The sequence below is a fragment of the Adiantum capillus-veneris genome, unplaced genomic scaffold (genome assembly GCF_014529385.1).
Source record: "Adiantum capillus-veneris isolate H3 unplaced genomic scaffold, ASM1452938v2 Hic_scaffold_372, whole genome shotgun sequence".
Classification (NCBI taxonomy): Eukaryota; Viridiplantae; Streptophyta; class Polypodiopsida; order Polypodiales; family Pteridaceae; genus Adiantum; species Adiantum capillus-veneris.
Genome location: NW_028221474.1, coordinates 2,209 through 14,732, shown reverse-complemented (window position 1 = coordinate 14,732; position 12,524 = coordinate 2,209). Strand labels below are relative to the sequence as shown.

The window sequence follows — 12,524 nt, the reverse complement described above, 5'->3', positions numbered from 1 at the left end:
ATACCACCTGTTTCACTAGAGCCTGATGAGGATATTGTTGACCTGTAGTTTGGATTCCAATGGCTGTGAGATGAGGATCCACCTCTTGGTCTTGATGAACATGTATACGTCAAGAATTGAGAACCAAGAAATAGTTTTCGTATGTGAGTGTATATCTTATGGATATGGGGATCAAACCTCTATGGCGGTCAAGTTATAATATATCTGTTATGTTACTCGAGGTATGAGAGAGAGAGAGAGAGAGAGAGAGAGAGAGAGAGAGAGAGAGAGAGAGAGATGATTACCAAGATTTATAACACACAAATGCATGCAACTTGTTCCAATGAGTGCGCGGAATGTAGAGCAGTGTGAATGGAGATGTTTGGAAAAGGTGACGGGTGCTGGGCTGCAGACGCGCAGTCTGAATGCACCCTTAGGTCCGTGTCACACCGGGGCAGGCAAATGCGGTCCAAGTTGAGATGGCGCGCCGTTATTCGTCGGTGAAAAAAAGCGAAGTTGGCCGCGAGGTATTGTCAGAGGGGCGGCCTCGCTTGCCTGGCCATCTTCTCAAAGTGGTGGACAATTGAAAAAGTGAGGGGGGGAGAGCACGAGAGAGGCCTTGAGCCCTGACCCTGCAGCGTGAAACGCGCTCGTCAAACCACTTGGCCAATGCCTCGTCACTGAAGCCTATAGCCAACATTTTAGTATTGCCCCAGTGTGACATGAAAAGGCTGCCACTGCCTGCAAAATCCCCATGGGCGCCCGTCCCAGTGTGACACGCGCCTTAGAGTGCCCATTTCGTTTCAACACCGGCTAACGAGCATCGTGCATGTTTCAAATGTGTTCGTAATGGTATGCCGAGGTCTGCTAACTAAACTTCGAGCTGTGCGTGGCAGACACCAGCAATTGCTCTTCAGCACCTGCTCTCCAGCCCTCGTAGAAGAGTGCTCCCCTAAGGAACTCAAGCGCAGGGGCCCTCTTGCACTTCTACTGGAGCCCAACCAGGAGCTTGTGCGCCAGCTCACGCAGAGCCCCCAACTCTCTGTGAAGTCCCTCCCCTTGCTGAGTTCTTGCATCCCCCATTCACCTCTCTGCACAGAAGATTTTACATGGATCAAAGAGAACCTGTCCCCTATCAAAGAGTCCTTGCTTTATGCCCCTTGCACGATGAGCGTCGCCTCTTCTGCAGACAAAGAAAACCCTCTCTTCCATTTGGACTCCCTCCTCTACCTCGCCTTCCAGCACATGGGCACTCATAGAAGTGCGCATGCCAAATATGTCAAAGTTGGGCACTCCAGGCTTGCCTTTCTTGGGCAGTTTGTCTTAGAGCTCGCTCTTGTAGAGTACTTCCTTTTGCGTTACCCCCGAGATGTAACTGCTTCCATCCGCGAACGCATATTTGGTTTGACGAGCAAAAGAGTCTTACCTCATTGGATTGAGTCTGCTGGCCTCCATGGAATCGTTTTTGCGGCCAATCATATGAAAGAGGTGGACAGTCGGACCAAACTCAAAATTTGCAGGTAGTCATCCTCTTTGTTGCATTTTTTGTTTATATAGCTGCCTATCATCTACATCCAAAGCCTTTTGTGAAGAAGACATTGTAGCAAGTTTGTAGTTTGATTAAAGAACTTGCATTTACGTGTGGAATCTTAGAGGTTTCCCATGGCACGTAGGGTATTGAAGCATATAGAAGACATCTTTTAAAGCAAATAGTTCCTTGCAACTGTGCCATGAATGAAATCGAAATTGTGCTCAATGCTGAAAGGAGGTATTTTTTGGCTGTCTGTCTTGAGCTTTGTGAACTTTGTGGCAGCATAGCTATTTTTACATTATATGGTGCCAGAGGTACAATATGATTAGTCATTATTCACAAGACTAAAGGAAGGGTGACCGCCGGCACATCCTTTGTCTAGTCAAAACCTCGTAAACAATCAAAGACTCTCGGCCTCTTTAAGAAAACAATGAAAAGAAAAATCAACATCAGGATTGTTTGGTCTGTGAGAGGACTAAACTAGAACTATTGCATGGTGCTATTGAAAAGCAAACCGCAAAGAAGGAGCCGTGCCAACTCCCATCTCAAATGCTTTCACTAAAGATTCATGGGAAAAGCTACCCGGATACAGTTGTTAACATTTATAACATTGTTTCTTAATTTTCTCACAATCGACAGTTTTCTATACTGTATCTGACTAAGCTGTAGGCAATATTGTGTTCTATAAATTGAGTTTGAAGAGTTGCTAAGGAGAACTAGAAAATCGTGAGGAAGCCAACAGGTTCTCAAGAGGGAGTGTATGCGTTATAATTAGCATTGAGGATTATGGCTGGCCTTGTGAGCGACATTGTATAGTGGTAGTAAAGTCACATAGGATTGCTTAGAAAACATGAGGAAGCCAAAAAGGTTTCTAAAAGGAAATAAATTTCAGCATTGTGTATTGTTCGATGATGGTTCGCTACATTTTTTGGTACAGAAAGAGATAAACGGGAAGTGTTTGTGTTGAAGGGGTATTTGAGAAGTAGTTAAGCCTGCCTTCTTACTGCGCTTACATCAACTTGATTGCTCTGCAGGGATGTATTTTGGGCTATACTTGGTGTGTCCTACCTCTACATGGGCATGCATGAAGTTTATCGTGTTCTTTTTGAAGTCTTTGGTTTGGACCCTGATTGTAAGCAATGCCAGCCAAGCCCCAGGCTTCGTTATAAGGATGTGGACAAAGTGTATCCAGAGTTTGAGCAAGAACGCCTACATTGGAAGGATGTTACAGCCTGCACGGTATGGTTTTGTCCTGTATTATTTGGCTGTAAGCTCCAGTTTTAGTAAAAAATTGCTGTAAAATCTTGTGTTTTGTGCTTGTCATTACAGCAGGCCTCAGGCATTTCTCTTTTCACAAAGAAAATGCTTTTTAGGGCATGTGTTCCTCCTGGCATTACCCGTTTCAGAGGCAACATGTGGGAGATAAACAGTCTTCCTAGAGTGTTGGAAGTTCTTGGGTACCCATTGCAATTCGAAGATGAAGGAACGGCCTTGGCAGTATCCAGGAATGCTGAGTTAGAGCTCGGTCTTCAGGTTTTCAATGCTTCACTCTTGACTCTTATCAGTATTAGCTATATCCTACATGCTTGATTACAAAGTTTTAGTCACAAGAACAAGTTGAGGTTAATAAATATGCATCAAAAGGTGGCCACAGTTTTAAGTCACTCAACATTCAAACAATTAGACGTGACGGTTACTATTTGGTTGCTTGCAAAGTATCGGGTAAGAATACAAGGGCAGAAAGATGGGATGCAATTGGCAATATAAGACTTTATTATAAGTAGGCAAGAAGAACCAAAAAAACAAAACACAATCTACATGAAGTAAATACTACCATAAGTCTTAATCTTGCACTTTCCTTAAAAGCTGAATCTTGGATTCATCAAGGTATATATAATACCGGGTACATAAACAGTTTTTGATTGAGGCAGTACAGCTGGGGTCAATTTCTTTTCAAGTGGGGGTTATGTCCTTTTTGCATAAAGTAGACTCTTTTAGCCCTCCGATTGAGGTAGTACAGCTGAGGTCATAGTTACAAGGAAATGCTGTTTCAGGCCCTATCGTATTGGAAACTTTGTTTCCAAAGTCCCCTTTTCTTGTTTCTGTTTTGCTGTTTCTTCACAAAGTTCCAAACATCGCATACTAAATGTATTTTTAAAAAGCCATTTTTAAACCCATCTGGTGAAAAGAGAAAGCCGTTTACGTCTTTCATGGCCTTGCAGGTCTTTCATCCCATGTGACTATGGCTGAGGTCAATTGCTCTTCAAGTGGAGGATATGCCTTTTTTGCACAAGGTAGACTCTTCTATGAGTTCAAAAACTGCCCAATGGGCTACATCAATCGCTAGCGTGAGGAAATATGTATGAAGAGGGGAGATCTTCCTAGATGGAAATAGAACATATAGTGGCTACATCACACAATGGGACAAAGAAAGAGCCTCTCCTCTACCAAGGGTGACTCCTTACTGAGCTGTTGCACTTTGCTGAACCGTCATCTACGCAGATCGGAGTTCTTTGTAAGAGTTTTTTCATATCAACCATACGTCGGACGTGGACGGGTATGGAAGTGCGGATCAGACCCCTTAGGATTCCATGTGCTGGATTCCACAGGGCAATACAAAAACAGTCTACATATGACAACAAAAACCATAGAATGCAATGAAACACCAGTTGAAGCAAGCCAAAAACTTGGTAGAGTGAAGGCTACAAATTCCAAAACATAGGTAGGGGGGGGACCAGGGTAGATGGGTGAGTCTGAAAAACTCAGTCATACGTCAACCGAGCTCAGTCGCATCTGGAACTATGGTTCCCCAATCGAACGCAGGCTATGCTATGTATAATGTGAGCTTGGTTTGGTTGTAAGACGCTCGTGTCTTTCAGAATACTCAAGTCATGAGAAACAAGTTCGATCGAAATCAACTCTATCTTTATTTGATAGTTAATGACGGCTTGGCAATCTTCTCGGTCACGAAGGTTGCAAGATCATGAATCAACATTGCCATCATCATAATCGGCCAAATGCTATGGTTGTAGCATCTAGCTCTTATTGAAGGGGAAATGTGAAAAAAGTAGGTACCTTCACAAGGTTTTGAGGTATCTCAGTGATAGAAGTACTCCATGGAGAATTCTTGAGATGAATCTCGTATTGAAGTGCAACAGAATGGTGGAACATGCGTGAGAGAGAGAAAAGAAGAGGAGGAAGAAAAACGCTAGAGAGAGATGAAGAGAGAGTGGACAAGCCTTGTGTCACATGTTGGTGATGTGGCATGCCCAACTTAAAAAGAACGGCCAAGAGGACCATAGGGTTAAGAGTTAAAACATAGGGTTAAGAGTTAAAAACTTTAACCCCTGCCAACTTGAAGATAATGGCCGAGGTGCCTAAACCCTAATAATGCAAAGTGATGATGTAAGGACTGGCCGAATTCTGCAATTACTAGGCTGTAGCTGATGTGGCATGATTGTACGGATGTTTCGCGTTTCGCGCTAATACCATGTTGATGTGCAGGATTGTACGGATGGCAATTTTTGGGCGCATGCTTTTTAGGGTTAATCCCCTGCATAAGTGTCTTGAGGGCCACTGTGAGAGAGCATATGGACGCAGAGTGTTGGGAGATTTCGATCCTAAGGGAGTTGTACCTTTGGAAAGCAATAATAAAGAAATACCGGAAGGGGTTTGGAGTTAATGCATTTGGGGATGGAACTCCGTCGTTTTATGTTGACTCTCCTCTCTCTCTCTCTCTCGCTCTAGTCAAGTTCAATTATTTGCAAATTTTGGTTGTGTGTTGCTATTGATTTCTCGCTTGGAGTGTCTAAGCCTGTAAACAGTGGTATTAGAGCTCAGACGATTCTTCTTCTACGGAGGATTTGACCCTTTCTACAGTACACGAGTTCTCACAGAGAATTTGATAGAAACAACACCCTTTGATTTTTAGTCTGCCGAGAGATGGTGAAAAGTAAAAGCCTTGCGGGGGAGCAGAGAAAACCAACAATGGGAGTAAGCATTTTTCTGAGGAGTTTGGAGATTTTGGCAAATTTCTGGCGGGGAATCTTGACAGAATGGATTGCATATGTCCACTGCAGGTTAACACGTGCATGAAAAGATTATGTTAATCAAGTACTACGAGGACCCGAAATCTGTGAATGACGTGAAGAATTACCCACTTGACAAGGTTCACTCTAGATGGCGAGAGGCTATCCACTCTCCTCTCAAGTCGGTAATGAAGCAAAAAGCAAAGTCGAGTGTAGAAAAGCAGAAACTGTATTTGCAAAAAGAGTTTGACAAAGCTCTTGAAAGAAGACAAACCAGTTGAGGAAAAGCCTAAAGAACTCTCGGAATAAGAGAAAATCATCGGATTTCTCCAGTTATTTGGGCTGAAAATTGACTTTTGAGGTAGTGAGCAGATCAAAGAAGCGTGTTCGTTTGTTTCTTCGTCTTCAGAAAGTTCTGACTGTTTGTCTTCCTCTAGTTTGAGCGAAGATGAGAAAATTCGGAAGCAGCTGAGAAAAAGCCAAAAAAGTAAGAAAAGTAGATTCTTGAAAAAGTCTAGAAGGCTTAGGAAACCATCTAGCAACTCAAAGGAGGAGACCTCATCCTCTTTTGATAGTTCAAACAATGAGAAACATAATAAGAAGACCAAAGAGTTCAAGGATGGGGATCAAGCAGTCAAGTTTGACATGTTTGCGGGCTATCAGGACACCCATTGAGCCCTTGAATTCATAGAGCAGTTTGACATCGTGTCAGGTGCAACGGAAGAGAGTAAGGTTTTTGCTCGGATTTAGTACTCCACGCACAAACACAAGGGTTGCTTTACTTCACTTGAAAGAACTCAACTGAACTGAAAGAAAGAGAGAGAAAAGAGATGACATAGGGATGTCGGGTCTCAACCCTCAAGGGCCCCCTTGCTCTGTTGCCAGAGCAAGTACTTTCTTTATTTTTGCACAAATGCTACTACAATGACTAAGTGTTGAGATGCTGATGCTAAGGGGTACTGATGTGGTGGTACTTGATGACGGCTGTGTCGACGACGACAACGGAGACTATGACGACGACGACGATGGTGTCATCGTGAAGTCCGGGATCTGCGACGATGGCGACGAAGGTGTCGTTGTCTAGATAGGGATCTGCGAGGACAATGACGAAGGTGTCGTCAAGATAGGGACTGCGATGACGATGATGATGTTGACGACGATGGTGCCAAGGCTGAAAACTGAAAACGCTAGCCTTCTTGCTGGGGATCAGCTACTGCTGCGGCACTGCGGCTTGGATCTGCAACCGCCGAGTCGCACTAATGCTGAAATGCAAAAACGCTAGGCTGTCTTGGTTGGATCTGCAAAACGTTGGGCTGATCTGGGTTCTGCCGATGCGGCGAGGATCTGCAACGGAATGGGGAGGATCCGCGAAGCTAAGGGCTGAACTGAAAACGTGGGTGGCTGATGGCTGAAAACGCTGATTTGTTGATGCTGAAATGCTGGGCTGAATTGCTGAGAAAACGTTGGGGAGCCTAAGGGTGCTTGCCGGTCTGTTGCGGTGCCTGCCCTTTCTGTGTCCCTGCTTCTTCTGCTTCTATTGAGTGCCCAATGGGTTTCTTTTATAGGAATTATATGTTGGGTAGGGCAAGCTTTCCAACAAACTTACAAAAATGAATTCCAAATGTCACTTTTAATAAAGTGACTCATAAAGGTGGTTCACGCGATAAAATGCCTGCATGATGAAATGACCGTTCTTGTGCAAGAGAGGGTATGCAACTATGGCTAGCTTGGACATGCACGTCCTGGTAGAGGCTCACAAAGTACCAGGCTCAGTCCTAAGCTAGGCTATGACTAATGCTAGACTATGGCAGAAGCATATCCACGTAGCGCAAGTGAAGTGCGCACGTGACATCCCCCCTGTTAAAAGTGAGGCACAATTGCCGAACTTCTATCTATACTTATGATGCTGACTGATGAATGCTCCTGATGCTGTGGATGCACAAACCAATGTAGATTCCTCCGAAACCAGTGACTGATGGTACTACGGTTGTTGTGGGTACTGTTGGCGATGCAAACACCGTGTAAGGGTCACTGTCCAGCCTTACTACGATTGCCGAATATCAGCCTGGGCTATATACCAGATAGTGCTGACTCTAGCTGCTGTAGCAAGAGCTGTTTCCCGAACACTGATTGTGGTGAAAACATTACCGGTGCTGATGGACTGAGGTTTGGTTCCGGAGTCCTTTCCAAAGGTTCAATGACGAGGGAAATGCATGCATGCTACATGCGAATGCGAATGCGAATGCGAATGCAGAAGAGGTTAGGGATCCTGTCTCCAACTCCTTCCATATCCGCATACAAGGCGAGTAGATCTTGGTACTCAAGATCAGGGTTTTTGTGTATCTGATGTCGATCTTCCTTCAAAGGCATGGCAATAAAGATAGGATCTGGTAAGTCCATGGTCGGGGCTCAAAGATTCTTCAGGAAAAAAAAAACTGGGCGAGGTTCTTTAGGTTCTTTGGTTCAACTTGGGTTCTCGGGGTTCTTCCCTTGAGTTCGCGAAGCAGAAGCACGCACAAAGCTCTGATACCAATGTCAGGTGCAACGGAAGAGAATAAGAATTTTGCTCGGATCTAGTGCTCCGCACATAAACACAAGGGTTGCTTTACTTCACTTGGAAGAACTGAACTGAAAGAAAGAGAGAGAAAAGAGATTACACAGGGATGTCGAGTCCCAACCCTCAAGGGCCCCTTTGCTCTGTTGCTAGAGCAAGTACTTTCTTTATTCTTGCACAAATGCTACTACAATGACTAAGTGCTGTGATGCTGATGCTAAGGGGTACTGATGCTGTGGTGCTTACTGACGACTATGTCGACGACTACGATGGAGATCATGACGATGGTGTCGTCCTGAAGTCCGGGATTTGCGACGATGGCGGCGAAGGTGTCGTCGTCAAGATGGGGATCTGCTATGACGATGACAAAGGTGTTGTCGTCAAGATAGGGACTGCGATGACGATGACGTTGTCGACGACGACGATGGTGTCGATGACGACGGCGTCAAGGCTGAAAACTGAAAACGCTAGACTTTGCTAGGATCTGCTACTGCTGCGGCACTGCGGCTTGGATCTGCAACCACCAAGTCGCACTAATGCTGAAATGCAAGAACGCCAAGCTGTCTTGACTGGATCTGCAAAACGCTGGGCTGATGTGGTTGAAACTGAAAACGCTAGGCTGATCTGGGTTCCGCCGATGTGGCGAGGATCTGCAACAGAATGGGGAGGATCCGCAAAGCTAAGGGCTGAACTGAAAACGCTGGTGGCTGAAAATGCTGATTTGCTGATGCTGAAAACGCTGGGCTGAATTACTAAGAAAACGCTGGGGAGCCTGAGGGTGCCTGCCAGTCTGCTGTGGTGCCTGCCCTTTCTGTGTCCCTGCTTCTTGTGCTTCTACTGAGTGCCCAATGGGTTTCTTTTATAGGAATTATATGCTGGGTAGGGCGAGCTTTCCAACAAACTTACAAAAAAGAATTCCAAAAGTCACTTTTAATAAAATGACTTATAAGAGGTGGTTTACGCGGTAAAATGCTTGCATGATGAAATGATTGTTCTTGTGCAAGAGAGGGTATGCAACTATGACCGGCTTGGACATGCACGTCTTGCTAGAGGCTCACAAAGTGTCAGGCTCAGTCCTAAGCTAGGCTATGATTGATGCTAGACTATGGCAGAAGCATGTCCACGTAGCGCAAAAGAAGTGTGCAAGGGACACATCGCCTTCTTCGAAGGTCGTTTCTCAAAACGCTCCAAGGTATGAAGGGCAGCATCTTATTTGAAAGGAAACACACAGACATGGTGGTCTACCTGGTTCACGAAAGAATATGAAGAAGATATCATTACGGCTTGGCATCATTTGAGAATGAAGAAGGAAGACACTTTGGATGACTATTGCCAGAGGTTTTGGGATACCTACTTGCCAGTGTCCTTGCCACGAGATTGTGACAATCACTATATATATTTGCTGGTTCGTTCCTTTGATTTTTATTTAATTTTTGGGACCCTCTTGTTGAAATCACAAATGTTCGGACATTGCTTGGCCAGTGTGAAACGGCCGTTGGTTGAGGGTTTCACCTGCAGTCGGAAAGGGCAGGTCGCCACGAGATGGTCGCGGGCCAGTCAACACTGAAATCCAAGCCGTAAAAGGTTGGCTAGTGTAGCGTGGATAGTGTGTCGTGCTCTTTACAGTGGGGGTTCCTCAGTGCAATGTGCGTGATATCTCAATCAAAACAGAATGAAAACAAAGAAAACAATAGATAATAATTGATCAACACAGAGACATAGTAGCAGACCAGAACATATGGACTCGACTATCTCAAAGAACCGATACAGACTCTGGCGTGGCAGCACACTAAGCTCCGGCCCATAACTCACAGGTACAATGGGGGTGTCGAGGCTCAGACGGCAAGGATGGTGCAGACGTGCTATGTACAGACTCGCTACTCTAGACGACGACACTGGACCATATATGAAGAAGAAGATAATCCTACCCAACAACTACTACTCACATTTACCACCATAAAGAGCCACCAACGGTGCATAAATGTCAGCCATCTAAGTCTATCTCCAAACTGAGTGGTGGTGGTGACCTGGCCATGATGTCCACTAGACCACCGTCCGTATCCCTACCACGTGTCACTGCCCAGCCCAGAGAGTCCGTCTAGTGTGAACCAGACCGTACCAACTGTACTAACTGTGTGTCATGTGAAAGTGACACTGTAGCCCTGCTAGGTTGCCCGCCACAAAACCACTCACAATCTCGGTGAGACAAAATAGTGAGACTAGAGAGAACATTTGAAACACCAAGAAAAACGGGAGAAAACGCAGTACCCTCTGACTGAAGAAGGTGATGTTTGGAGAAGATTTGAGTTCCCAGAAAGAAGTACCAATGAAGCAATGTCGATATTTGCAAGATATACCGAAGAAGTAATGACCCCCCGGCGCAATGAGGTAAGCTGACTAGAAAGTAGAAACAGAAGACTGAAGACTGCCAAGATTAACGAAGCCCACAAAGCACCCGAAGTGGAGGAATTTGCAGTTAGTTGCAGTTGTCTAGACTGGAAGGAGTAGGTAAGGGAGGGGAGAGGGGATAGCCCGAGATTCTATTGATCCAGAAGAGCTCAACGTGTACATGATCGATGTAATACGGATTTAGACTCAATCTAACCTCGTTGATTTAGCATTTGCAAGAGCTATCACTCTACGAGCAGCAAAAAGCCTTGCCTACAGCTTGGCCACCCAAAAGATGCTAGCTAGACTTACAACAAGCATCCAATAGAAGGAAAGCCACCTAGGGATAATCGAATTTGCTTGCCCGGAGAAGCAATACACAGAGATGTGCCATGTTAGTAGAGGCCCAAGGAAGCCTCTAACAAAAGTAAAGAAGGGAAGAAAAACCACATTGAGGTAGTGGAAAGTTCATGTGGCTCTTGCAAGGGAAGCAAGGGTCCAGAAATTCTGCATGAAACTGGTGCACTCGGCTAGACCCAAGAGGAGCATGATGGAGAGTGCACCGTGCTTTGTATAGTAACGGCAGGAGCGCATGTAGCTGGCATTGGCGATAGGTGGAGAATGAAGAGGGCATCCTCTGGGATGAAGAGCGCATAATGCAGTTGTAGGCAGGGAAGGAGGCTACGCTGAACTCGACAACGACGTCTTGGAAGGGAGTGTTGCGCACTTTTAGCAACTGCTGCCATGGCTTGGATTGCAAGGATTGCTGGTGGAAGTGGAGAGCGACATCCCATGTAGTAAGGAGAGTGACGAGTGAGCTGTGTAGCACAGACAACAGAGACATGAAGCAGCATGGCGCGCCGGGTGGTAGGGCGGGGGGAGGGAGGGGGTGGGTTGGGGCAAGGATAGGTGAGGGTTGGGGCGAGGGAGAGAGAGGGGGGCGATGGGTGGGTAGGGGTGCGATGGAGAGAGAGGGGGTGGTGAGGTGAGGGTGAGTGGGTCGGGGGCGAGGGCTGTATGGGGGGGGTGGGTAGGGGGCGAGGTGAGAGCACGGGGACGAGGGGTGGGTAGGGGGAAAGGGGCGAGGGCTAGTTAGGGGGGCGAGGGAGAGAGAGAGGGGGACGAAGAGTGGGTAGGGGGAAAGGGGCGAGGGCTGGTTAGAGGGGGGGCGAGGGTGAGAGGGAGGGACGAGTTGGGGAGGGGGAGGGGGCGAGTTGGGTGAGAGGGAGGGATGAATTGTGGAGGGGGTAGGGCGAGTAGGGAGAGGGGTAGGGGACGAGTTGGGAGGGGTAGGGGGACGAGTTGGGGAGGGGTAAGGCGAGGAGGGAGGGGGGGTAGTGAGGGGAGATGGCACTCACGGTGGAGAAATATCATGATTAGGGAATATATCAAGCTTGAAATCAACATGGTTTTTGTTGTATCCGGTCTTGAGGAAGCTTTGGGAAGGGAGTTCGCTAGACACAGAGGAGAGCTTTGTTCTGGTCGGAGAAGCAGACACCAATGGGGCTGATGTTGAAAGGGGGTGAACTGCTGTAGAGGAGATTTTTGTCCGCTCTCTAAGATTCTTCATAGGCTCACCAAATTCAAAGGCTTCCACCAAGGACGCATCATGAGTAGCTTCTATGACCTTCAACCTTTGAGCTGGCTCAGGTGGCTCATTAGTTTTAGTTATTGTGGAAACATTGGAAGAGGGTGTACCTTCAGGTAAAGAGTGAATAGAGACTCCATAACTGGGCATAGATTTGGTAGCATCCAACCACTCCAACAGATCCGTCTCTGACCCGTCAGATGGAGTACGCTGTTCCATTCAAGGCTGGTTGCTAGGGACAAAGAACTATGTTGCCCGACGGGATCCATGCCTCCTTCTAGGCGAATGGGTTGCATCGGGGAGCCAAAAGTATGTATCCACATGGCATCCTTTCCCCAATCATGAAGTGCTTTGGTGTGTCGCAGCCATGGTCTACCGATGAGCAAGGGAAATCCGCCCTCAATCTGGGGAAGACGAACCACAACAAAATCCAAATTAAAAGTAAAGTCTTGTACC

At 46.3% G+C, this 12,524-nt stretch overlaps 1 protein-coding gene and 1 pseudogene across 2 annotated transcripts; one reads left to right on the top strand and one right to left on the bottom strand.

Moving 5' to 3' along the window:
• Nucleotides 1-752: 752 nt before the first annotated feature.
• On the top strand, nucleotides 753-3,765 carry LOC147416914 (ribonuclease III domain-containing protein RNC1, chloroplastic-like). Of its 2 annotated transcripts, none has more exons than XM_086507964.1 (4): nucleotides 753-1,499; nucleotides 2,545-2,749; nucleotides 2,840-3,043; nucleotides 3,733-3,765. In XM_086507964.1, exons 1-4 carry the CDS (start codon nucleotides 829-831, stop codon nucleotides 3,748-3,750), a joined length of 1,098 nt encoding a protein of 365 aa, XP_086364090.1. In that variant the 5' UTR covers nucleotides 753-828; the 3' UTR covers nucleotides 3,751-3,765. The 2 variants fall into 2 exon arrangements, with proteins under 2 accessions (XP_086364090.1, XP_086364091.1); XM_086507965.1 differs by having other exon boundaries at nucleotides 756-1,499; nucleotides 2,843-3,043.
• A 6,922-nt stretch (nucleotides 3,766-10,687) lies between these two features.
• Nucleotides 10,688-11,324, bottom strand: LOC147416913 (TLC domain-containing protein At5g14285-like; annotated as a pseudogene).
• Between the last annotated feature and the right edge of the window lie 1,200 nt (nucleotides 11,325-12,524).